Source organism: Clinocottus analis, unplaced genomic scaffold (genome assembly GCF_023055335.1).
Source record: "Clinocottus analis isolate CAN_PGR_092001 unplaced genomic scaffold, fCliAna1.0.p SCAF_7, whole genome shotgun sequence".
In the NCBI taxonomy this organism is placed as follows: domain Eukaryota; kingdom Metazoa; phylum Chordata; class Actinopteri; order Perciformes; family Cottidae; genus Clinocottus; species Clinocottus analis.
Genome location: NW_027176229.1, coordinates 18,482,667 through 18,510,655, shown reverse-complemented (window position 1 = coordinate 18,510,655; position 27,989 = coordinate 18,482,667). Strand labels below are relative to the sequence as shown.

General features: G+C 40.7%; 1 protein-coding gene across 9 annotated transcripts; it reads right to left on the bottom strand.

Moving 5' to 3' along the window:
* Position 1: 1 nt before the first annotated feature.
* On the bottom strand, positions 2–27,716 carry trim36 (tripartite motif containing 36). 9 transcript variants are annotated; one of them, XM_068604839.1, is made up of 14 exons: positions 27,387–27,716; positions 22,779–23,025; positions 19,779–19,844; positions 16,314–16,660; positions 15,518–15,664; positions 14,355–14,450; positions 13,457–13,594; positions 13,091–13,206; positions 11,828–11,949; positions 7,199–7,316; positions 6,877–7,082; positions 4,523–4,706; positions 3,975–4,088; positions 2–3,222 (listed from the first exon to the last, which is right to left on the bottom strand). In XM_068604839.1, exons 1-14 carry the CDS (start codon positions 27,447–27,449, stop codon positions 2,853–2,855), a joined length of 2,334 nt encoding a protein of 777 aa, XP_068460940.1. In that variant the 5' UTR covers positions 27,450–27,716; the 3' UTR covers positions 2–2,852. The 9 variants fall into 9 exon arrangements, with proteins under 9 accessions (XP_068460940.1, XP_068460942.1, XP_068460941.1 ...); XM_068604841.1 differs by having other exon boundaries at positions 19,815–19,844; XM_068604840.1 differs by having other exon boundaries at positions 22,791–23,025.
* Positions 27,717–27,989: the final 273 nt, after the last annotated feature.

Sequence of the window (27,989 nt, the reverse complement as noted above, 5' to 3'; positions counted from 1 at the left end):
AACAGCAAATTATGAAGTGTAGTATGTCCAGGAATCATAGCAAACATGTCCACATCATTACATACCACGTACAGAAACCCACCATGTACACACCACAGCCAAAACCCAGAGTAAACAAAAACAAGGGACAAATTGACTGCTACTAATTTAGGGTTCAGAAGGCTTTGAACTTTGCATCAAGGAAAAGCCCATTTAAAACCACAAAATAAACTAATTAGAGTGCAAATTGTCAAGCCTATTTCATAATATTAATATTGCACACACACATTTGTAAAGTGCTAGCTTAGAATGAGATTGAGAGCCAGCCCGCTAAATATTTGGTTGTACATTAATGAAAAGCAGGCTAAGATGCATCCAACTTCTTTTTCTTCTTTAAAATCAGATGAGATGGTTTTGATTACAAGCCTTTTATCAGGTTTCTATGACTATATAAAACTGTGCTGAGACCCAAAGCGGAACAAACCAACATTCACTTATTTGTTCTGTAAATAGCAGGAATACATTCTGTGATTAAAATAAAACCATGAACCTGCCCTGCAAATTCATAAATGCATAGACATGTTTTAAAGTATGTTAAAACAGTCAATTTTAAATTACAGGAATAAAAAGGTTCAGGTCTATGAAAGTAATTGACAGAAACGGCTGCGAGACTAAATGCACAGTCACAGAAATCCTATATATAATTTGTTTTCACTGGAGAATGTTAGTCTAGTTTTAAAAGCATAACTACTTTAAACATTTAAACCCAAAACGTGCTCCAAACTATTATCGCCAAAACATTTAAACCAACTTCTCAAATTAACACCACAAAAGACGAAAAGGTTGTTAGTACCATTTGAAAAGCGCTCCTTTGACAAAATGCAGCTCAACAGGAAAACATCTGCTTACATTAATTTCCACCAATAGTGACACATCTTTCAAGTCCACAAGCAAAGACCAACTAATAATAAACATTTAAGATGTACTTTATTTCAATGAAAATAATACTCTGGTTTAACATGTACAAGGAAGTTAAAAATCAAACATTTAGAAAAATCTGTTTATATGCTGACGTTCAAGAGAAGGCGGCGATATTAAACTGACGGTTACGGACAATGCTGAAAATTAAAACAAACTTGTTTCTGAGAGGAAAAGGTACAGCAGTTAAGTTTTCCCAGGCCTGATGGATAGAGGTAGTAGCATTAGGCCCCAATCAAGGCCAAAGACCTGATAAAACACACACAGATTATCTCAACCTCCAGAAATGAAAACGTACATGAATAGACAAACAAACCCATGTGCAGGTAAAGATGCAGTCTATGTAAATACAAAAATCAAGTGTGGCTGCCCCAGCCAACGGTCCGTCTCGTGTGCCCTCTTAGACTCGAATATCCAAGCTCATTTAAAGCAAAGCCAATCAACTACTTATGTGATCTGTCTGATAGCGGCTCTGTGACGCACTAATATGCTACACTTTATGCGTCCGCACTGCAAGTAAAACGGTGGTATTGAAGGCAATAAAAAAAAAAAAAAAAAAGGTACTAAACGGTGTGATTTGTGATAGCACTTTTTGTAAGAACCTGAAGAACCGTGTTTGTGTGTTCTAAAACTGTTAAAAGGCTGCTAGGCCACAGAGTGGTGTGTTGCACTTAAATCAGCACCTCGACTCTCCACGCGCTTTGGCTATGAGTGACTTTGCAGCTGTGTCACTGACGTTGACTACAAGTACACAGTGTTCTGGTACCCGGCTGATTTTATAGTGCACAAGTCACATTCAAAGCTATGTAAACAGTAAGAGGCTTTGAAATCCGAGTAACTACTCCAAGATTTACATAGATGATAGTAAAAGGTGAACGCGTTTGAAAGTGTGACAGTCACGGAGACATTAATGTGCGGATTGTGTTTACGACATTTAAAGTGAAGAAGCGAACTAGGTAGTGATCAAAACGTGATGATTGTTAAGATTATCATGTGTGAGGCTTTATTCATAATATTGTGCAAAAACAGCTATACATAACTGTGACAAGGAGGAACGGTAGTGTTGTGTGATAAAGTCAAGAGGAAAGAATATTGAAAACTAACTGATATTACTTTGACACCCCGGTCTGTGATAAAACTACCGACAATAAAAACTCACGTACAGTATTCATGCCAAGTATTTTCATAATGCTTGTGCAATGACACCAACATTTGCTTACTTGAGCAAACTAAGGGAACCATTTTCTTTATATTAAGAAAAAAAAAGAAAAGGCACAAAGGCGCTAGCTTTATAGTAGCTACAAGGCTATTAGGTCCACCATGATTACGTCTAAACCTATGCTGCTACTTTCTGACAAATAGTTAGAGAAAAGCCCATAAAATAAAAGGTCACCCAATAATTAATACTCAAAGAATCTATGAACATATACCTGGCAAAAGAGGAAGTGGAAGCTCGAAGGCGTTTCACGTTAAAATAATAAAGATCTAAAGTAGCTGCAGATCACTTGCAGCTAATTCCACTAAATTAACAGCTGATTATAGCTGGCAATTAAAATTAGATCAAATACAACTAACAGATACAGAGACTTTGGTATGTAGAGAAGATCTTTCCCATACACCAACCTCTGAAGACCTTAGTATGTGTACACTCTTATTTAGCGTCGTACTCCTGTGTATGGATCATACGTTATACATGCCGACTGTAAATAGGTCAGTCTCTGGTAGACATCCCATTTTCACATTTAGGACTGAAGGCCCTGATCAAATCTGCTTCATCTGACCCTCAAGAAAAACAACTATTTGGATTTTACTCCATGACCCTGTCATTAAAGTCTGCTCTTCCCAAAACATGCCAAAGACGCAGCTCCCATAGCATCCGCACGCTCCATCCCTCTTCAGAAGGTCAGTCTCTTAGCGGTGGTGAACTCTTCCAGTTGGACCTTGCCACTGCCCATAAGCCCGAAAGCGGGATACATTGTTCCCGAACAATCCACCTGCCTCTCATAAAGGCACCTCATGGTGTCAGCGTCGAAGAAAAACACCCGGCACGCATCGTAATCAAGGCATACACCCAAGCGCTGTGGCAAGGGGAGCACGCGGTTGCCAGGGTCACCAGACGTTGCATTTGCTGTGGAGGCAGTAGAGGATGAAGAAGTCTTGGGGATGAAGAGTTTGCCCATCCCCAGGGTGAGGAGGGTGAAGGGCTGGGAGAGCTCATAGCATGTGTCTTCACTGCCACTGTCATGCCCACTATCATGGTCATACCTGGCAAAAAGGGAAGCAGAAGAAGAAGAAAAGAGGTATGGACACAGAAAGAAAAAGGCAGTTACAGTTTGTACCAACTTCCACATACAAAACAAACTGGAATCTTCAAACTTTTGGTCCAAAACGTATTCAAATTACAGTCAAGGAAGAGAAACACAACCTGTAAAAATATTGATAATCACTTCTTTTAAAAAAAAAAAAAGAAATATTTCAAAAAGTTGACTGCAGTAACAAGTGAATTGTTGGCAAATACTTGATTATGGAAATTGTTACAGATTAATTTTCTGTCAATAAATTCATTTGGAGGGTCATATTAACCTTTCAAGTGATTTACATAATCCTATTCCTTTATATATAAAAAATATTCTCAACCTCATGACTAGTTGAATGCTGGCCGTCTTTTATGACCTTGCATGAATTACGCAATTACCATAGCATTCAAATGTATTTTGCGTAAATATGTTTCTTTGCATGCTTTTACATGAGCTGATCCAGTGAGAAAGGCAGGCTTTGTGTGAGACTAAGCGCTTTACGAGATTATACTGGTTCTCTTACATCACTGGATTAGGTATGACTCAAACACACTTATCTCTGTGCTGCGATTGTTTGCACTGCAGTCAGACAGGCAAAGGTAAAGAACATAATTTGTATAAGAAAATCATTTTAGTGTCACAAACTCAATTGCTAATGGACAAATCGTAGAGGATAGCAGTGTGCCATAGAATACGTAGACATCATGTGCTTGCTCCTACCTCGGGCTACTGGTGTCTCTGGGGTTGTGAAACCATTCAAGCAGCTTTGAGTCAGAGGCCACTCCAACTTTAATCATGTAGGAGTAGGGCTCCACCTTGAAGGCCCAATAGTGTCTGCAAAACAAAAACGGAGCAATCACATCTATGACAGCAGGACAACACATTGCTCTGACACCTCTGGTGCAAAAATCTGGGTGAGGCTGATAAAACGGTTAGGAGATGACAGTTTAATAATCCCACCACCGTGTGCTCAAAAATAAGGTCTCATCTCTGCTTCTTGTCTCTTGAATATTGTATATCCAGACAGCATGACACACACAATCTAATGAGCAAAGATGCCAGAGAGCTTCCAGGTTGTGTGAGACACTGCCAACATTTTCCTTTTGCCTGAATGTAGCTCTAATTGGCTCATGTTTGTGCAGCTCTGTCCTTTAGCCACAATCTTACAGTGACTCCGTTTGCAACAGTAACTTTTAATGTTGCAAATCAACTATACTGCTGAATACAAATTATTTGTACAACGTCTGTGTTGTCAGTTTTTGGCATACCTTCCCTGAGAGATGCCCGTGTCCCCAATTATGTAGTCTAGGCCAATGTAGCTGCCCGTCTGCACACGTTCTGCTGCAAGGAGGAAGGCCATGCTTGCGACACTCTCCACAGTGTCCCGTCGCTTGTTTAGGATGAGGCGATCCGTACTGAAGCCACACTTGTCGCTGAACAGGAAACCAAAAGCTGTATGTGAAGAGTTAAGGAGTAAATGAGCCAAAGGAGGGAGAAATGAAAGAGAAGGCAATGAGGCAGAAATGTGGACAACACAGGAAGAGAAAGGCGGGGGAATAGGTTGATGAGGGAGAAGAAATCAGAACGGATCAAATGGAGGGAAACTATTATTTAAGTTGTCAAGAAGAAAAATCCTTTGCGCAAAACGCAGTAGTTCACTCTGTTGGGGAATAAACCAGTTAAGAGTTGTGTAGGTGACAAGAAGTGCCACATGAGGGCGATATAGCACATTGTTAAAGAGCAGAGTCATACTTGCCATTTCCATCACACCATGAAACCCAGTCCTCATTGCTTATGTACAGCTTACATTTAGAGTCATCATCTGGGTTAAATGAACTGCATTCTATAAATAGTTCATGGGCCAAAGGGCACGATTACAACAATCCAGGATACATGTAGGCTGACATGATTATGCCTGTTCACTCAACCATCCCCTGCAATCCAAGATCTACACTGGGGGGGAACCAGCTCATTTGTATTCGTCTAGAGTCCTTCTAAGAACTAGGCCATGATAATAGTAATAATAGTAGTAAAACCCGACTTGACCAGACAACAATGCCACAGCTGTATGTGAAGTTAGTTGGGACGCACTCATACTGACAGCCATCTTAAAAGTGCCATGACAGAGACATATGCCCACAGGTGTATAACCTTGTATCATCCAATGATTAAAGGCTCGTCTTTGGGTTCTTTTTTAATATGCAACATAGCTCGTTACAGCCACATGCTACTGTAACTTTAAAATGTAATTAAATAATAAATGAAAAAAAGGGGCAAATGTAATTAAGCATGAAATGAGTCCCAAAGCAGAAATATTATAATTTGGCATCCAGTTAAGAAGTAGACCTTGATATTTATAGTCTGGATTTCTTTACTACAGTGAGTTAATGAGGACTCGGCAGCACATGGGACAAACGGCGCCTCTCAACCTCTGCAGCAAAGTTCTTCATACACAATCCCCATGTTAGCTGTTCCACATGCTGGGCTTTCAGGGACTGAAAGATATCCTGCTCACCAAATGAATCATGACCAATATGTTAACAAGCAATGATCTAAGTGCTTACATTTTATTACGTCCTCATAATATTTTAAAGTAGTTTGGCAAAAAAAATAAAAAAAATACTGTCCACTCACGCCTCGTCATGAGTGAGTGTGAGTGTGTGTGTGCCCCGTTTGTTTTGTCCTCTGCCTCTCACCCTGGCCTGAAATTTCACCTCATTACTGACGCACAGTCTTACACGAACCAGAGAGCACAGGAATGTGGAAGCTTCAATCCAAATACAGATGACAAGGCTTGTGCAGAACACGCATCAAAGCACAGCCATATAATATTAGATAAGTAACGTGTCATGTGTGGAACAGACTCATTTTGATGCAGCCTTCTGTTATGGAAGGGGAAACTGTAAAGTCTGAAGTGTGTCAAAACCAAATGGAAATGCAACAGAAAAACACCTCTGCAAATTCCACAGTATAAATAATCAGTGCAAGCTTTCCAAAAAAGGTAGTACAATGAAATGATTGCCCAGTGGAATATAAAGCAAATTGAAAAAAATGATTTGAATTTAAGTTCAGCAGATGGTTAGGGATGATTGCGTTTAATGAATTCCACCATGCACCCCTCAGGCAAGCCTAAAATTATTACAATTGATGCAACTACAGGTCTCTTTCTAAGCTGTTGCGCTGTACAACGCCCTACACGCCCACATAGAAAAGCTATATTGGTTTCAGCCAACGAAAACACAAAAGTCACTACCATGGTGATAAACTAAAACACCATTGTGCTTCATTACCGCCACTGAATATGCTGAAAGGGAATTCTAAATTAAAAAACTGACGCATTTGCCATCTAAATATCAAATTTAAATAAAAAACATGTAATGAATTTTATCTGTGCTGTTGGAGCCAAGAAAAACCAATGTAGTTTAGAGCTATGCTTTCATTTGTTTGAATCCTTAACACCTTGTCTTCAAGAACAGACATTTTCATGTTGCCTTAACCCTGCTTCTTCAATTCCCTTCAGGTACATCTCGAGACGCAAAGGAAAGACCAAGAACACACACAAACAGCAACAGACTTAAATAAAATATTTTCTGGAAAACTTGACCCCGCCCCTCAGGCTTACCGGGTGCAGGTGGTGTGTGGAAGGTGACCTCAGGGCTGTGGGGGCTGAACATGGAGTTCCTGCAGCTTCGGACTCTAAAGGAGTACAGGCTGTCAGGGTCCAGGTCACACACCACAGTGCTAGGACCGTACACCTTGTCTGTAGCCCTCCAGGCCCCACTGTCCTCACTGTCCTCCTGGGACGGGGACTTGCTCGGGCCCCCAAGTCTGGAGGAAATACAAGTTTACTGTGAATATCAAGTAGTTTGGAGGATTGTGTAGATCCACAGACGAGCTAAATGCTTGTGGCTAAATACACTTTTTCTTTGCATGTGTGCACCAACCTGCGGTATTCAAGCATGTGGTGATCCGTAGGTTGGTGGTCCTCAGGCAGCCGCCAGCAGATCAAGGCCTCGTTATAGACTCTGCTATTGGACAGATCAATCAGGGGAGGGTCTGGAACTAGAGAGTAGTAAGAAAAGAAAAACAAAATAACCAGTTAGTAAAATGAAACTCAGAGATGGCAGCAAGACTGTCTACATGGTGTCATACAATCATGACATGGTACGTTCTAAAATACTGTGTCTGAAATACCGCCAACAAAAGGAGGTTCATTCTGAGAAATTTGTTCCATTGATTAGCAAGATGTAAAAGATCGTATGCAGGAATAGGAAGAAAAAAAATTGCAGTTCTTATACAGAAGGAAATTCCAGTAAAAGCTTGCATGCCTTAATCATGCTTAGTATAGGGCTTCAGCTCAATATCTTAGTGTTAAGCAAATGCCACAGTGAAAGTGTGGCAAAGATTAGATTTGTCAGGATCAGGACTATCCACTCTGCACAAAGGACAAGACCGTCTTACATAATGGAGCCTGTTAAGAGGTTTTCAAATGGACTCACTGCCAGGAATTGCACTCTGTAAAACCCCCACCACCTCTTCTTCCTCACTTTCAATTTCCCTTCACCATGGACACTTCCTACCCCTTTGGTCTGTCCCACTCCCCCATCCCATTTGTCTTTTTTTTCCCTCTCATCTTGGTGGTTGTAAAGTTTGATGCTTTACAGGGAAACTTTACAGTCTTCATCAGCCTAAGCGTTACAGTTCCCTGTGAGACTCCCCCCTCCGCATGTCCTTTGTAATACCCCCCCCTTCCCACAACCATCTTTTGACATTCCCAGTCTCTCTTTTCTAAAGTGCTTTCCCCCACAGACAGATTCCCCTTGCTGATCAGTTTCATTGCTAACACAGAGTTTTCTGTGCCTCCAAAGTCAGTTGGCTAATCCTCAATCTCTAAGGTTTTTTTTTTCCTCCCAGGCTCAACTCTTTATGAGCTTGTATCCTCTTACAGCCAAATGAATTGCATGTATGTGAAGACACATTATTCTTTTATCCTGCATTATTTGTTAGATCTCTATAAAAGAACCACAAAAAAACCCTTTCAGTTGCCTTGACTAAACCAGTTTATTTTGAAGCTGCCTTTTATCATTTTGTCAGGAAAATGGATAAAAAATATCCTTGATTTCTCCATTTCGTATTAATCATCTGGTCACCACAAAGAGGTTGGAACCTGTTCTGTAAGAGATACTAAATACTTTCAGTCTTGGCAATTTTAGCAACATGATGATACCTTCATGTTGGATAATTAGTAAACTAGGAAGTTTAAATCACAAACAATAAAGGATTCTATATTAGAAACTAGCAGCTAACAATGACTGAAAAGGGTGAAAACATAACTTCTTATCAGACAGATGGACCAACAGGCCTAAAAAACTAAAATCGGGCAGTCAGCCATCTAACACAGCAGGCAAAATATTCAGTGACTTAGAAAAAGAAAAGATAAAGCACTATTGATGGTCACATACAGTAAAGGCTGCTGCCAGACAGACAGCCCAAATTACACAGCAGGGAATTACTTTCCTTTGGGTCCATTTTAATTCCACCATCCCTCTACAAATGTGAGAGGACTAGACTCAATTTGTCACACATTTGAAAAGGATATTCATTAAATTAAAACTTTGACTCAAAGTGGAAATAGTTGAGAGAAGCAATATTTTCAGTCTGACATTTTGGGAAAATGCTCATTTGAAATTGACCACAAACGGGACATTTACACTTGACAGTCTTTCACAGCCTCTCAAGAAGCTGAGCATGGGGTCAAAATCTGCAGCTGGTTCAACATCGGGAGAGCACAAACACGCCTTTATCCGAGAGGAGAAGACACGACTGGAAAACATGGAACAAGCTCCAAGCATTGAGCAAAATCCAACACACAGCTTTGCACACCAACAAAACGGCCGCCAATCACACCCATAACTTGACAATGGTATTGTGCGTTTTTCTGTAACCATTACGAGGATGCTATACATTTCTTTATTGATAAAACACACTAGCAATATTTTTGCAGTCAGTTTCGACGGAGTTAAAAATCCAGAGGTTTTCCATAAACATGGATGCGTATATTTTCCGGTCTAAAAAGGATAAGAGCTTGGGGCACTATCCAGTGATACAATATTGTTTCACTGCGGCATCATCTGCCAAGAATTCAATTAAATTACTGCAGTGTATTAATGCCCTGACAGCTTCTTTTTGCACTCTGAGCTCTGACTAAGAGCATCAGTAACTCCCACAGAATACTTGGATTAAAGACAAACAGCAATGTGAGTGCCACCCAACTGCTGCATGCAGCGATTCATTTAGGATACAGTCCAGTGTTGGGATTATAGAAAGTCTAAAGAGGCAAACAGCTGAACATGGTAAAACAAGCCCAAGAGGAGGGCTGAACAAAGCTTTTGGGTAACGTTTGGCAAAAAAGAAATCAGAATAGACAATGCAACTAAAATATAAATTTGGGTCCAATAGATTTATATCCAGTCTGAACCATTACAGAGTAAGTGTGTGCACCTAAAGATGACGAGGTAATAAAAGTTTCAAAACTGTCAAACTACAAAAAAATAAAAAATATGACACCAACACAGCAATGAATATTTTTTCAGGTTAAAAGTTTGCATGGAGTTGCATATTACATTGTTCGCAAATCTGTTTGTAATGTTTTCCTTTTTTAATAAATATTTTCAATAACATTGTAAACAATACAAAACATCGCCGATTGTTAAATAACATGTTATTCCACAGATTTCAAAATGGTTGCCCAATTTTATGTCTTGTCATCTTTGCAGTATAAATTCTGGTGATGCAATTGGTTGCTGGATTTTGCACAATGTCACCAATTACCCCTCTTCTTTTGTTATCCCACTTTTTTTCTGTCCTATAAATAGTTTCTGCTTAAACAACTGAAGTTACCCAGAAGGATGTTCAAAGACTAATGTAGATTTCCTTCTGTAAAACTTAACTTTTCCCATCATTTGTCTTTACCTAAAGAAGTTTTAAATCACTTCCTTTAGCAAACAACGCTATCTAACAACTATTGTGTTTAATGATTATCCAACAGTTTTATTATTTTAATGAGAAAGTGGTCCACCGGTCCGTGAGTCTAGACAAAATGAACAGTAGCCTCAGACATAAATCTCACATCACTGATTTTAAACAAGCTAACAGGGCTGCCCTCCAAAGTAGCAACAAAAGCCTGCAGCCACAAACTCGCCAACAGTCAGAGACAACCAACTGTGTTTGGCTGCGTCTACTTGAGGGGCAATGGCTCAATGCCAAAGAGACCACAGCTTGGTCGACATCGTCAGTAACATTTAATCTCTCAATAATTATAACATGTTTGTGAATCCCATTGTCTAGAAGCACAGCTGACACTCAAATCTAAGCGGTTTTACTTTGTATTGAGATGGACCACCTTATCGTTCACACGACACGCTCCTTCTTCAGGACGCCCCCAAAACAAGTCAACGGTCTCTGGCTACAAAAGACTGAATGAACTGTCACAACTAACGGTCACCATCTGCAGCAATGATGGTCAATACTGCTCTGCCCCCAGTCACAGACGCGACCACAGAGCCAGAAACCGTCACTCAGTCGTAACCAGTAAATCTCAATCTCTCGTTCTAATATTATGTTAGGAATTTTTATTAGGATAACTAGGAAGGAATGTGACTAGGGTGGATCCAACATGAATGCCATACTTTGTCTTTACTTATAGACTTTGTTTGAAGGTGCAAAATGGCAGTGTAATAATGCTTGTCATTTTTTTTATTTAGTTTAGTATGCAATCAGAATTTTAGCCATGACGACAAACGACTTAATCAGAGAATGATCAAAGTTTTGACCAAATGCAACATGCATCAGTCCAGCTGCTTTATGATTGGTGTCAAAGACCCTCACCTTATCAGACACCGACGTGGAAAATGACTGATTTTTCAGTGACCCCTGTGATTTACACTTCCTTAGTCAGACTTTTTGCAACCTGCTCAATTATCTAGCAACATTTGATCTTTGCTCTTAGAAACCTTTATTGATAAATTATGTGTGATAACATTTCTTTACCTACTAAGCTGTTCAGCCCATTATAGCTCTTTGAGATTAAGCAGAAATTGTCCATACGCTAAGGAGCCTTGGTCCTCGACTGAAAAGAATATTTCACATGGGGGACATCAATGAAAAAAGGTTGAGAACCACTGAACAATAATTATTTTCATTTTTTACAGCCGAATAGAAGCAGAGATTGTTCCCATATGTTTGTGACATGAACCAATGATCACTTTTTCCAGCCAAATATGGTCAAACTCTCGTTGCAGCTTGTACTTTAACAAAAGATTTCTGTGCGACATCATGTGTGCAGACACTAGAGTGGACCAGTGTACTGTATGAGAAGAAAACAAGGGTCACAAAACTGCCTGAAAACCTGTAAACACTTCCTGAATCAAACTGGGACAGGACCTTCATTCAGTATTTGTGAAGAAAACAAGTTCTAAAATTGAGTTTGTTCCGCTTTGCACTGTCAATATTATATCTGGGGAAAGCCTTTTGGTCACTTTCACCTCACACCATATAATTTAAGTAAATTGTACCTCCACCAAAGCACATCTCTTTGAGCAGAGATTCTTCTCTGGATGTGTCCAGCACAAACTCATCAAAGCAGGGGTCAGATGCAGGATGGAAGGTCCTCAGAGACTCTGTGGCCTTCTGGATCCTGAAAACACAAGGTACACACATTTGAAATCAATATTGTACTCTGACTTCATTTAGGTAGTTGTGTCTACATTACATTAGCTTTCATAACCGAGGAAGGATATAAAAAATAAGGTCTTTGTCGACAGGAAGGAAAGGCCACAGCATCATGCTCTTGAAGAGTGAAAAGGTTTCCCAATTATCCAAAGCTGCTAATGGAGATCAATTAGTCAGCTTAGAGCAGAAGACACAGCGTTAATGACACTGCGCCAAAGGTCTTTCCTTTACTGCCCGCGAGTTTGGTCACCTCTGTGCACGAGGCGTCATGTGTTCCTGACCCTCCAGTCAACCAAACACATAATCCGATTGATGCTCTCAACACTAACATCAACGGACCAAATCCCACGTGTGAAATCCACTTAGAAACTGGAAGGTATTACGAATGTTAGTTGAGGTGTACAACACAAAAGAATAAGTGGTATTGTGGAGTTTGTTAAATAATCAAGTTTAGCTTCCGTTATTTGTAACTAATAATTAAGCAGCTTTGTCATATAAATAAAATCCGATAATCATTACAGTTTAAAGTGGTGGAAGCTATGAATAACCATCTCATCAGGCCTGCGTCAGCTTCCTGTTATTGGCTTGAAGGAGGAAAACATTAAGACGCGAGCGAGGCGCAGTCAGTTTTAAAATGTACTTTCGTAGATAATCTTAGTTGTTTACATCTTTCTACAATGATTCCAATCACAACAGACAATTACTAAGTGACGTTTTACAGAAATAGTACAATAAATCTACATATATCATGATATGTTACAAGTCTGACAATAATGAATAACCTAAAAACACATGAACTTAAGCAGGTTAGTATACATTTACCATTAACTCAGTACCAGAGATGTCTATGCAAGTGTAGGTAGAATCTAGACGTAAAGTGATTAGTCGCGATTGGCTTCTTTATCTACATAATGTTACCGAATAATCAACTCTAAAAAAACTTAAATCTTAATAGTGGGTTTATCACTTAAATAAAACGTGTAAATATTTTCCGAAATACATGAGCAGATTACTATTACACTCGTCATTCACTTCAGTTAAAAGGTTGTAAAAAAAAAAAAAAAAAAAAAGAATAAAAAAAGGAGGTCATTAACACCCAGCTCTACCTGATGTGCAGCTGCTTTGCAGTCTGTACAAAGCAGGACTGATCCGTCTCTTTCAGCACCTCCTGAGCGTAGCCCACAAGACCACTGTTCTCCAGCATGCCCTGGTACTCCTCCATCTGGGACATTTTTTAAAAAAAAAGTCATGGCATTAACATTTGTTATTAAAATAAGTGGCATCCTCAGAAAAACAATTTGTTTAAAGCCTTGGTTTAACCCCTTAATAGATCTTTCAAGAAAGAAGGATAATTGTTCTGCATTTGATGAAGGCATGATTTTTTTTCTCCAATTAATATGATGAGTAGAAGAAGCATGCATGAATGCATAGGATCCATTATTGAAGTAAAACCCAGTCCAGGTATTTCATACCTGCGCCTTGAGTTGGTCCATGCGTCGGTTCCTGGACTGTTCGATCGACTTCAGCATTTCTGACTTCCTCTCCTGGAGAGTCTCGAACAGACGCTCAAAGTGCTCATTGGCTTGACGCTCTGCCAGCTGTCCATTTTCCTTTGAGAAGATGATAATTTTGTTATCAACTTTTACAAAGCAAATCAAATGTCCCTCCCACAAACATGCACTAGAAGAATTTCAGAATAGTTAGTCAGTCGTAATTGTTATCATTCACCTCGTTTTCCAACAAATACAAAAAGTAAGGAGGCAACAGTGGCAGTGCAGTTAGAAAGGCCCTGGTTGTTTTATTGAATTAAAACTGCTTTGACATTAGGTGGTTATAAACAGTTATAAGTTTAAGATGCCCATCCTCTGGTAATATTTAAGGAATCAGAAGCTTAAAAGTTCACATTACACAACTTAAGTACATAAAGAAAAGGATTTTAAAAGTTTGAAAAATCGAGAGCATCCCAACCATACTCCCGTACAAACAGAGCGTAGGTGCATTGAACGCTGCTACCCATTGAAGGCCAGCAAAGAAAAAAAAAGGGAAGGACATGCAGGAGGGAAACTAGTAGGCAAATCCTTCCCTTCCTTGTTTGTGTGGTTTGCATACCGTTTGTTCAGTGACCTTCCTTATTCGTACACAGAAAATGTCCAATGGTTCCTCAACTAACGGACTGGTTTTATGAAAGGTATATAAACATTTGCATAATACAATAGATGTGTCTTGTGTAAGAAGAAACAATGGTTGTATGTTCATTCTGCTTTCTAGAACCACCAACTGAACGAGATTTAAAGAAGCTATAAGAAATGTGATTTTGTGAGGAGTGAAAAAAAAAAAAAGACTTCTAGCAGCATGAGTCAGCTTTCTCACCTCGGTCTGATTGACGAGCAGCTCAAGATCAGTAATCTGAGTCCTGACCTGGTCCTCTTTGCTGATGAGGTAATGGATACTCTTGGCCAGCTTCTCCTGGTGAAATAAGAGAGCAGCAGCACACAAAGTAAGTTTCATACGGTCTTCAAACATTGAAGCACAGACACACTGCCAAGGCGCCGAGATGACAAATAACATATCAATGTGTCATTTTAAGAAACAGGGTGGGATTTACACTTTGTGCTCACATTCCCAATCTCTGACATGGGTCACAGCCTTTTCCTCTCATATCATAGTCACAGCTGCAGCTGCAGCTGCTCATGTGCAGAGTGTCCCATATGACCGTATGTATGCTTGTGGAACAACCTTCACAATGATGTGACTAGGAGTGCACATTGTTGTTAAAAGTGAATGTAACCCAAACTACTTCCTGGCTGACGTGGGATTCCAGGACATCAGATACATCTTCCAACAATTTGTAGAGACAATGCACACAAAATCATGGGGAACAAATGGTATCATTAAATATTAAGCACCATAGTGTTTGCGGGAAATTCAATCTGCTCGTCTGTGTTAACACAGATTCTGCCTCGACTTGCTGAACCACTCGGCTCCTAGCAGTTTTAATGCCACACAAGCTGAACAAAAACACTCAAACTGATTGAAATTCTGTCTACCGAGTGGCACAAATCTGACGACCACACGTGAGACCAATTAGTTTTAACCCAGTTAGCCAGCCTGGGTTTCAGTTTCCAAAAGAAGAGAGACCGATATCTAAGATCCAGTGCCAGCAGAGGTACGGGTCAGACATTAATATAACAACGGGAGATGAGCGATTCAGGGGTCCGTCAGTGGACAGTACAGCACAACAGAAATCCATCTGTTCTGAATGTCATCACAAAATGGTGGTTCTTGGAATTATTAGTTCTTACAGAAACTGCCAAGTTGTAGAGTGGCTTTGCTTGGCCACCGCTCAATTAAAAGCCTTTGACAGTGGCACTGTGTTAAAGCTCAGTTTTATCCGTTCCATCATGAGACAGTATTGTGTTACAGTCCAAATGACTCATTACGTATCACAGAGAGCAACAAAACAAGTTCCAGCGTATTGAATTAACACCCACAAGTAGCATAAGTATTTTTGTTAAAGAGTCTGAATGTGGTACCTTGAGGATCTTATAGGCACTGCTCATGGAGGTGACTTTGTGGTTGGCGTGGGATCCTCCCAGCTTGCAGAGGTGACACACAGGTCGTCTGCAGACCTCACAGTACATGTTGACCTTCTCCATTTCGTGCTCTGGGCACATGAGCACCTGAGATATGCAACAGAATATAGAGTTAGAACTTCAGACAAAATATGTACAAACAGTCTTTACTTCTACAGTGAAGAACTAGCTGAAGTGAAAGAGGAACATGGTCAAAACTTTAGAACCATCTAGACATCTCTCGGTGAGCCATTTCCTGAAGTGTCTTAAAATGGAATTCAAATCAGCACTTTTGTACTGCCAAAATCCGTTTTAACTTATAGAGAGCATTTAGCCGTTTGATTTAAAAAAAAAAAAAGACTGAACGGATCAATTCAATATATTGACAAAGCCCATAGCTCAAGTTTCCAACAAGGCTTCTAGTATTCTAAGATCAATGATTCATATTTGTTTTGGATTTCCAATCAGTTCAGTAGTCAGAAGGGAAGAGAAATCTAATACATAATCAATAAAACTCCAAATATTCTGATAGGGAATATAGATGAAAATCTTTGTGAATGGTTCTAAACATTTAAATAAATCTATACATGCTAACATTTACTTCAGACTCATGTGACAACTTGGCTCCTGAGAGATGGATATAGTCCAACAGAGTTAAAATCATGGTTGGTCATCTTTAGGAAATGACAGATAAACGGAGAATAAAAAAGAAAAAGACAAATGGAGCCTTCACACAGCAGTAATGGACGGTACTTGCCTTGGGCCTAAAATTTGTGGTGGGACCAACATACTCATGCTGAGCTTTGGGCGTTCCCCAGGGATGGTGCAGCTTGAAGCACTCGTTACAGAAGCTAGCCTTGCAGTCCATGCAGCTCTTCGTAGCCTCCTGCTGCAGTGGAGGCTTACAGATGTTACACATGATGGCGATGGCAGCGCGGGCGGCCTGGCGGTAGCGCTCGACAATGTTCTCCAGGGTGAAGTTACGGAACAACATGCTGATGCCGCGCTCACCGAGGTCAATGTCATGCTGGCAACCCGGGCACGGGATGGTGGTGACCCGGGGAGTCACAGAGCCTCGGCGCCACCCCGGAGACGAGATGGAGCCTGGAGTAGAGCGAAGATGGAAAAAAGTGAGCAAAGATTGTGCATAATGTGGATTCATGGCTTTGGGGTCACCCGGTTTCAAATCTTGTCTGAGGCCATATTTTGACGTGTGAACAACAATGTTCTTTGACTTCAAATTACACTGAAGGCATAGTTTCCAAGAGTCAAACGAGGGCTTTGAAAAAAATGTGAATAACCGTTTGTGTTCAACACACTCTGGGCTGAGATTCACAAAAGTAGCATTACATCATCTGTATGACTTGCCAAGTATGATCCTAAGGGAAAGAAATGTCTTTGATAACACGTATAAGCCTTCACAAATAGGGCCTCAGTGAGTCTCCCTTTGAGCTTTATTTCCACAATGACCACTACGCCATAAGGGCATGGATGTATGGAGCAAAACAGGACAGGCAATCCATTGGCTAGTTGTCATTGCAGGGAAATAAGTCAAGCAAGAGAGACTTTCCAAGAGTACCGGGGCAGAGTGAAGACATTCAGGATAGTTATTGGGAGGACGGCATCCTTGGAGCTTTTAGAGAGTACACTGTATAAGTAATCAATTTCAGACTGCAAGTCAATTAACATTACCACAGGAGTGAAGAGTATGCAAGTGCACACAATGAGCTGGACAATGGAAATAACTATATTTTCCTAAAAATGAGTTAAGAAAATAAAAATATGACAAACCAATTTAAGTCAAGCAATGTAACTGAACACTAAAATGTCCCGTTTGTGAACTTGTATATCACATGTCCAGGTCAATGCAACAACACTTATTTTCACATGACAACAAAACTCTGAAAGCATCTCTGCTTTCGAGAGTTTCTCACAACACTGTGCTTGTTACTGATGCGGCAGCATCGCAACAAAGCAGCAGCACAGTAACATGAGGTGGAAACATAGGAATTGTTACACAAGGTCACACCACAGAAGCAAGCATTGGGGAATGCAAAACGCAAAGCCAGCAAACTGAAGTCACTACACGGCAAAATAAATGACAAAAAAAAAAAAAGTATTGCTTCACGTTTCTGGGGGACAGGGGAAGCGAGGAGTGCTGGATTTATCTCAGTATGCAAACCAGTATTTCCACTTCGTTTCCGAGGACCTGAAAATTAAATCAAACACTCCTCCGGTAAGCCAAATACAAGACCACCACATCAAAATAACACTTTTGCAAGAAAGAAAAAAAAGGTGCAGCTTGGGGAAAAAGCAGTGGCAGAACAGCAAACAAACTATGTGATATGTGTTGCGATGTGCATGAAGTGTGGCCGCGTGATGAGAGCAGAACGAAGGACTGAGAGTGCAGTAAGGACAGTTTGCTACCCGAGAGGCAAAATGTGCCAGTGATCTGACAACAAACTGAACTACTGAGCTTTGATTGACACTGATCGATTACCCTTCAGACCTGAATGCATATGACAAGGTGAACTTTACGCTTTGGAGTGAAGTTAGGATGAAAAACTTAGTCTGACGATGGCGATGATGAAGGTCTTGTTATGTGAAATCATTGGATGAAAGGAGAAGTCTGTCAAAGCCTTTATACTTAAACCAAAGAATGGGGGCGGTGAGTGCATGTATGTAAAGTGCAGCATGTCTATATTCATGCGTTGTGTTGGGGAAACTGGCCATTGACTCTGGTTCTGTGGACAAGACAGCAGCTGTGAGCAAACAGGAGAGGCCTGCAGCAAAGTGTGTGTTGATTGGTGGCTCTGCACAAGGACGCAGAGTCTAAGGTAGAATCTGACAAGTCATTGCAGAGCCTTAAGGTCTCTTTCCCCTGCACATATCTTCAGATGCAGTTGATTGGACTAATGAAGCAGTTATGCATTATCAACTTATACTTTAAACGCAATCACAGCCTCAATTTTATATTTACATTACTTGTCAAAGTTCAGGGAATCTTGTGTTGTATCCCGGCACAGTCATTTTTTAATATCTCATGTAAATCTGAGGTCCTGTTTATTTAGGCTTGTTGAATAAGCTTTTCCTATTCAAACATATGTGCTGACATTTTGTTCATTCAGTGGCTGCTCGAGAAGGATTCTAACACTAATCTGTAAAGATGAAATTGTTATTCTTGGACCACATCTTCCTTGTTTGCTGCCCTTATATTTTGTGGTAGCTCCTATTACTGTCTATTCTTCGGAGGGGATTAGTAGTGACAGGCTATTTCTTTAAAGAAAAACAAGTCTTAAAAACATCCACTGAGCATGTCAAATTGTTGCATTAGCTGGCTTAAATCTGACAAACAAAACTAGTATTCAGGCTTGTTTTAGTTGGCCTGCAATCTGGCACACTCAATTCATCATCCCCAAAACGATTAGAGGGAGGCTGAAACAGGTCTGCATTCTTACAAACTGTTTCTAAAAACACTAATGATTGTCAAGTGAAGCATAAACAGTATCCTAAAGGCACACAGATAGTGTTAAGAATCTTAGCAAGCCCAAACAAAGTGTAGGTTATTTTAGTTTGTGCATGTATAAATACAAAAAGAACAGAGCCTAACCGTTCTGCAGCTCAATCAATTAGTTTTACTTGCAGATACTGTATGTTTTATGAAATTAAGACGAAGTGCACAGAAACGCACAAATTCCTGACCCACTTCAACTCCTAGGAAACATCCTCACCACTCTCACTAATGTTAGTCTTGGCTCCTTTCAATTCCTTTTGGTCACTTGCTGAAACTCCCGGCATGGAACCTACCTCCCTCTGATTCTCATCTCGCCTACTTTACGCTACGTCAGTCCTCTTAGTTTGTACGCCGACTCAACATTGGTTGAAAAGGTATTTGCCTCTTTAACCACCATCTTAAAATTCCTGTTTGATCTTGATGTCGGATTTGTTTCAAGCTCAGTGGATTTTTTTTTTATTTTTTAAAAAGGGTACCTTTCCTTTATTTTAACTATTACTACCTGACATTAAATGTCTAACAAAGAATGCGTAGCACGCTTGACAACATCAAATGCAGCAACTAAAGAGACTCCTGAAAAATCGATTTTATACCCAACCGGTCGTCGTATGGCGGTGGTATGGTCGTGTTGACAGGGCTGAAGTAGACTAGTGGAGAAAAGGTAGAACCAAACTAGGGTTTCACAGGGTTTCTAGTAACTGTACTCACTACTACAGCTACTCAAAACACGAAGCCCCCGTCTACCTCGACTTCCAAACGACCTTCGCACTGTGGCTGCAAGCAATGAACAGAGAAGTGAGGTGAGACCAACAAGAAAAAAAAGAAACAATGCAAAATGTGAAGTGACGTGAGAAACCAGTTTGTTGTAAACATCATGACATTTGAGAAACAAAGAGAACTTAAAAGTAAACCAAAGGAAAAGTCTGGTAATGCAGTCAAAACAGTGTTTAAAATATACATACAACACATGAACAGTTGTTAAAGTACAATTAACTCTTGATCTGTGCACTTATTTATAGTCTAGATTTGAGCACAATGTCATACAATTTAAAAAACAGAATTTATCAACTTTTTAGAAATAGATTATCGTTGTGGAAAAATCACATTACTGTACCCAGACAATTGTTTAAAAAGGAATAGTTCGGTATTTTAGGAAATTTACAGACTTGAAGCTAGACCAAGGAGACCGTTAGCTCAGCTTAATCAGCATTAAGATTGAAAACGTTGGGCATGCAGCTTTAGCCTCAGTCTTTAACCTTGACATGTTGAATATCCAAGGCCCTTTTATAGTGTTCTGGTTTTAAAATAACTCATCTGGAAACAACAGCATTTACGTTACATTTTATCAGCTATAGTGAGCAAGGAAAGTAAGCTGGCAGTGAAAGTTAAACATCAAAGGTCGTCAGTTAGAAAAGGATCGTTTTTATCCACTCGGATTAAAAATTAAAACCATATTTCAACTGGTGAATCATCTGTCTTTAACTGCGTTATGTGTTGTGCAAGAACAGAAAGCTTGACAAGCATTGGGGAGAGGGAGGGAGGGGGGGGCTTGAGGGGTCTTTATGCTAAGCTAACCTTGGCATCAGCTTCATATTTAAAAAAATAAAAAAAACGTACACACTGGCATGTTGTCCTCCAACTGTACAAGCATATCCTCCAACATGTCAAACTATTCCTTCAAGAGCACTTTAAGTCAAGAGTTAGCTGTTGAACATAAATGCTTCGCACGCCGTTTTGAGGGCTGGCAACACAAAGTAAAATGAAGGTGAGAAACAATGCAGATGAAGTTTTAGTGGCCGCCTTCCCTCCATCCGTGCACAGCAGGCTGCACTGATAAATATAGCCTTAAGTCTTTTCTTTCTCTCCCTTTCCCTAATCCCTCATTCATTCCTTACAGGAAGGTTGCGTCACCATGGCTACCAATGATCTGATCTCCCAGTGTTGGAGGCGGTCGTTCTGTTTGGGAGGTAATGTGCTCATAAAGTACTTTGAGGTTTCCTTAATAATCTTAACACAGAGCATTTAATCAGCAGATTACAAAACACAAATGCTCTAACACTGGAACAACCTCAAATTGCCCAGATGGACAGGTTTCTTGAGAAGCTGGTAAATGAATTGTACATTAAATTAAGGTTAAACAAGTCAATTGGGTTAAAAAAAAATACAATTTAAAAAAGTATGACTGAGAGTATAGAAATTACAGACATATTATTGTGCACAAACTGGCTTCCAGCACGGCACAATATTTGTTTACCCAAAAAGCAGGATTTTAATACTTCCTGTTTGGACAGATGCAGTCCTGCAAGTGAAGAATCAACTCTTTCAGGTTGAAGGAGGGAGTCTGAATGAGGAAGGCTGTGTTCGAGGACCCACTCTCCGTGGTTTTAAACCATGAATGGCTGAACAGCTTCCAAAAAAAGTAGTTCACCTCACTGTACTCTGAGGTTCATACTCACAACCTGCTTAGAATTATAACAGAGTATGGGAGAAGAGTGGACAAGAGTACAAATGAGACGGTATCTTGCCCAGAGCTCTCGGGAGGAAAGGCCACCTTGTGTCCCACCGCACTGTTTAAGGCTTAGACATTGACCTGCTCAAGCTTGGCTGCAGCAGCGCATGTGTTCAGCAGAGGACTTTAAAAAATGTTGTGACAAGTTAATTCAGCTACCGGCGCCCGCCCCCCTCCTTCAGACACAGCTTTCCCTCCAGCTTGGTTTTAAGAGTTTAAAATATCTTAAAAAAAGGGAGCTTACAGATGTGCCTTGTTCACTCATGTGTACACAACCCACACACATGTGCCTGTATAGCCGAAATTATTTTTCAAATGAAGGCATGGGCCCTTGTATGATTGAAGGAGATATTTGATGCCCCTGGGCCATTAGAGGCAGACAGTAGAGACAATTAGGGCTTGAGAGGGCTTGTCAACATGTCTTTCCTCACAGTAGACAAACCAGCAGCTTTGTCAGGTTCCCCTGCTGTCTCTTTAATGAAGCATGTACAAGCAGACAGGATTAGAGGAAGAGGTGATGACAGAAAACGCTGTGGTCGACTGGTAAAATTATCAAATCATTTTTTTAATGTTTGTTCTTGTTTATCTAGGACAAGAGAGGGAGGAGTGCTGCATCTGTACACACCATGCTGGGACATTTTTTTGTCTTGCTCAGAGTTTCCATCAGCTTATTTGCTCTTAACCTTTATTCTGCATTGGTAAAGACTTGCTCTTCAGTCTTACTACCCTATGTGTTTGTTAGGTAATCAAATGTGCCCCTCGGTCTCTATTTGTAATCACATATTTCCTTATTGGAGAAATCCTTTTTAAACATGTTTTTTTCCAGCCATTGAAACCTATTGAACCACTGAGATGACAGCAGAACTAAAAACAGGGAGGGAGACAATGCAACAGGAAGCTGGCATGACTGATGCAAAAGCTCTTATTGTCTAACTTGGAAGAAATCACAAATGACCTGAGATACAATTCAATACTTTTGCTTCCTGTTAAATGATCATTAGCTTGCATCAGCACACATAAAATCAGTCTGCCAAACAACACAGCATGAACACCACTCCCACTAAAGTCTCAACCTCCTTTTAACTTCGGGAGTAATGAGAGATCCACTTCCCTGCGCTAATCTCTACGTAAGGAAATACTTCCTGTAAAGAACACGTTTATTCAAATCTGAAATGAAAAACTCATAATTGAGTCCTTACCCCGAGACCCACCTGATCTCACAAGCCGGTCCAACCTCTCCATGGACGGAGAGGGCACCCTGGACCTGGGGCTGCCCGGCAGGGAGCACTCGGAGCCGGCATCAAAAGAGTCCTCGTGGTTCAGCATCAGCAGCTCCCTGATACACTTGTGGCAGACGCTGTGCTGGCAGGGCAGGATTAGCGGGTGGGTGAAGAGCTCCTTACAGATCGGGCAGATCAGCTCCCTCTCGATGTTTTTGATCGGGACCTGATGAGGGAGACACGATCACTTTTTTAAAAAAAATAAATAAATACCTGCCATAAAAAGCCATGAGGAGCGTTGCATTAGGAACAACCACAGCTGCTTTTATTTTGCAAACATGTTTTTATTTTTAAAAGATACTAAAGTGAGAAACCGAGAAGTAACCAAAGAACAGAAGGCATCACAGATCAGTCATAAATCAGCTTTGGCAACTTCACCAGGAGGATAGGATACAGCTGGCTTTGATTCATGGAACAACAAACTATTATTAGGACATTTTAGATGCAACTAAAATGGGGCCATTGTTTGTAATTCAAGCTGGGAAAACTACAATTTGCTGTGTTGATAAGGTGGGAAAATGTTGGTGCAATTATTTATCCCAACTGAGCAAACTTTATTGTATTTGAATGTTTTTAAGCACCGATGTAGTCACAATAACGGCCAGCTAACGGTGTCTTTAACATGTTTCTGATACATTACATAAGAGAGGATTAAGCCCAGCTCTCTAAATATAGACAAACCATAAAAACACACGATTCCAGCTGCAGAAGAGACGATTAAAGAAGGTTTCTAGGAGCGAAAACCGGCTTCCCATAGTCAGCGACTGATTAGTTAATGTACTGCAGGTGGTGCGATAAAGCAACTCAATAAAGTCTGTACCAAGCAATGATTTAGGGGAAACCGCCTCTGCACGTGCTAAAAGACAATACCCAGAGGGATAGAGGAAGTTTAAACAGGAAAAAAAGACATAACAGCGTCTGTCCCCAATCCTTCGAAAAGAGACTTCTTTAATAAAACTAGTTTAAGTCGGTAGAGAATGAACACACGCTGGTGGCGGTTTACGGCTCTACTAAAACAATGTGTCAAGTTTTTTTTTTTACAATGTCCGGCCACTTTGTATTCAGAGCAGAGAGGCTCGAGCTTGTTAAACAATGACGAGACGGAATTGAAGAAGAGGAAAAACTACGCTTACAAATCATAACCTCTGTCTTCTTCAACTTACCGAAGTCATGCTGCTACGTCGCATCTCTGCAGACACGACGAGGGAGAAAATAGTAGCCCGCGGGAGTAAAACTACACCTTATCCGGCGTGTTTTTTTGTGGTTGTTCGGGCTAAAACACAAAAAGTTCTCGGACGGCTGGAGAAGATGCCGACAGCGACGATCTGAGTGAATTTAAATAGAGTGACGCTGGTGAATCAGCAGCCAATTCAGTGCTGCAGTGCACGCGGGCGGGCCGACACAGGGGGGTGGAGAGAGAGACGGGAGGGGGAGGAGGGAGGAGGAGGCTGGATCTCCATCTAACTAATGCTGCCTTCACGCGCTGCTCGTAAACTTTCCCAACTCATCAATTCAACGTTTCCCATTCAGGTGCGTTCCTCGGGCTCGACCAGAGGAGAGTCTGTACCATTTTTGCATGTTTACTTTGCATTATCTTCCTCGTTTTTTGTATCAGAGTAGTTACGGTGAGACAAAATACGAAATAGCACGGTGTGATTTGAGTTTAATGCCAACACGCAGATGTTCAACGGGTAGGCTTTAATGGTAGACACTCAGTTAAGCCTGCTGACATGCCAACATTTGCTGGTTTGCACAAAAGAGAAGATACAGTTGAGGCCTCTTATAAGTTCTTCAGGTCTGTGTTTATAAACCAAAGTATTGGTCAGATACCAATTTGACCTGTTGATGGCGCTAGATAGAACATTAAGGAAAGTCATTATATGTTGCTCTGATGGCAACAATAACATCCATACCAAATAGATGTTCAGGTACTCTGGATGATTGAAAACCATGACCTGCTTCTGGCGCTATAGATGAAAAGTCAGGGGATCAGCAAAGTCAGCAAGATTCGTCCTCTGGAAAACATGAATGTCAAAGTCCGAAGGTAATACGTCAAGCCGCTGTTGAGATACTTCAGTCAGGAACCAAAGTGATGTACTGACTAAATAATGCGCTTCATAAACCTAAACAGACATACTATATCGCTTGTATACAAAACGAACTGTGAGTGTACTGAAACAAACATACTCACAAATGTTAAAAAGATAAAGATTTACATGAGGGAATGGAATTGGGAAGTAGGGGTTGTGTCTGGTGTCTGGTGTGCAGTTCGATTGACTTTTACTCCTTTAGCTTAGACTATATCAGTCCATATACACTTTGATTTCGAACAAAAGCTCTCCAGTGCCACAAAACATCCTGCTTAATGTTTCTGTAAAGGACAAACTGGTTTTCAGAGTCTCCGGTCTGACAATATAGTCTGTATTCAGTCGTCATAGGTTTCTGAAAAGGGCTCCATCAATAACTTCAGTCAGGCTCCCTTTCATGGTTTTAGGAGATTTATGATCTACTAAGCATTTGCTTTAGTGGCTGTTGATGAGGTCTGCAGTTCATTATATTGTACACAAAGGCCCCCCTAGTCAACAATGTTTTGGTTTAAGAACTAAATGGACAATGTAACAACTTTTTTGGGGACCAGGGGCTGTGATGTCTTCAGGGAGAAATAGACAATGCTGAATGATGTGGATGTGGTGCTTGGAGTAGAACCGGCCAATGTGCACAGTCACTGAAGGCACTGCAGGGCTGCTGAGTCATTTACTTTTCTAACAGCATTTATTGTAAGCAAACCATACAGACAGCAGCCCCACAATATATAATTCCCTGCAGGAAACAGAGGTTCCATCCATGTCTAATATTGACTTCCTGCTACAACAGTATCCTGTTTTACCTGAATGTTCTCTGGGTGCAACCATAGGGACCTATAGGACCCATGGGAGTCAAACCCCTACGGGAGAGAGGATGCTATAGAGTGCATCCTAATGGCTCTATTCAATCCTGCATTAGGTTATAAGTATGTGATTTATTTTCATTCTTAGGCCAAAAGATTACATTTGTACAATTGGCTACATTTGCAATCTTCTGGGGATGCAACAAAATTGGATAAAGGAGAACTTTATGTACATTTTATTTGAAAATTGAATTTCCACAAACTGTATCTGAATCCTGCATCTCTGGTTAATATATATATATATATATATATATATATATATATATATATATATATATATATATATATATTACTGTTTCACATGGCTATTAGTAGTGACTCACTATCAAATATTCATTTATAACCACTGTCATGCTGTGTTTATGTTTGCTCATAATCTTACATTTTGCTTATTAGCTCTGATTATTTGGCACCGAAGAGTAAACCTTGTTGTCCAGTGCAAGACAGGCCTGATTAAATTTTAAACAATCACTGAATTCAGTAACTGTATCCAGCCAGTCAATCGCGTGCTGTCTGCTCTTTGTTTTCCTCATTTGACACACACACACACACACACACACACACACACACACACACACACACACAGACACACAACTCATGCATGGATGAATGTCACAGATTGTGTGAGCAGGAGAGATGCATTTCAACACATTGTGTCAGTCTGAAATGGGTAAAGACCCCCTCCCTGCACGTATACACCTCAGTAACCCAGTGCCCCGTCTCACCATGCAGCTGCTGCCAAGTGTCCCACATATTGACAGGAGCCTGCGATCTGCCTGCAGCCCGAGCTAACTACCAACACGACTGAAGCCTCTAATTAAGCTCTTTACGTTCCCGTTTCCCCCCTCTAAGAATAGAAGCCAGTGCCTTAAAGCCAGGCCTTGACATATATAATATAATAGAGTAGATATGCAAGTCTATCAATAGGCTATGAAATTCTTTGTTAACAGAAAAGGGTCAGATCTTCTTACAATGTCAGAATATAGTTGTATCACAACCTTATAATATTGCAATATAATTTAACAGGGCAGGCTAAAATATGTAATTATATTAAAGACTTTTGAATTGCATAGTGTTGGCATTGCTTGCACACAGCTGACATTTTTCAAAAATGTGATAGATAGATAGATATAGATGACATTCACAGACTATTTTATTAATATAACAGAATATGGACTATTGCCACTCACTACAATAATAATAATAGAGTAGAAAATAATTATTAGGATAGAACACAATTGAATATTGCATTATTCACATCGCATTGGTGAATAGAATTGAACTAAATAGGGATCCGTAGGATTTGTATAGTGACACACACCTGAAATCTCACTAGATATTCATTCATTAAAAACATGAACATACAGTGTTAAAATATGCAAACTGAGATCTGTACAATACACATACACTGTGCGCTATTAATGTTGTTACCGCTGATATGATCAGAACAGAAAAGGCAGCATCCCTCTCCCTCCCCTGGCGGCTGCGCAGGCCGGCCCCGCTGCTGCTGCTGTCGGAAGCATGATGACAGACATACTGGTGCCGTCAGGAGGACCGTAAATCATCCGGATCAGACTCACCTCGCCCCGCTCGATCCGCTCCACGATGCTGGCGAACTCCGTCATGTCCTCAGAGTCCGACATGGCTACAGATGATGATGGTGTGGTGGATGGTGCAGCACAACAGGGGTATCGAAAACGTAGAGGGGGGGGGGAAGCCCGCACACAAGCCAGCTGCAGTTGCGGCTTAAACCAACGCGATCAAAAGATCCACCGCTTCACAGGGGAGCTGAGATAAGACCAAGAGAGAAGAGCCGCTCCTCAGACCATCCCCATCACCACCATCCTCTCTATGTCTCTCTCTCTCCTCCCTCCCTCCCTCACCGGTTGTCCGTGGAGTCTACTGTTGCCTTCACGCGCCGGCTGCAAGAAGCCAAATTTATTTTAGTTCTTCTCATCTTGGAGGGAAAACCCCGCCCCCCCTCGACACTGTACCATCTCCCTCTCTCTCCCCCTTCTCTCTCTACCACATCATCCTTCAGCGGCGATGTCTCCGCTCACAGAGCCCTTTGTATCCTCGTGCACTGTCATATATCAATCCGTTTTTATCACTTGTAAATAATCACGATAATCTCAGATTGAAGATTAAACGGGTGGAGTGAGGGAGATTGGGGGGGTGGGGTT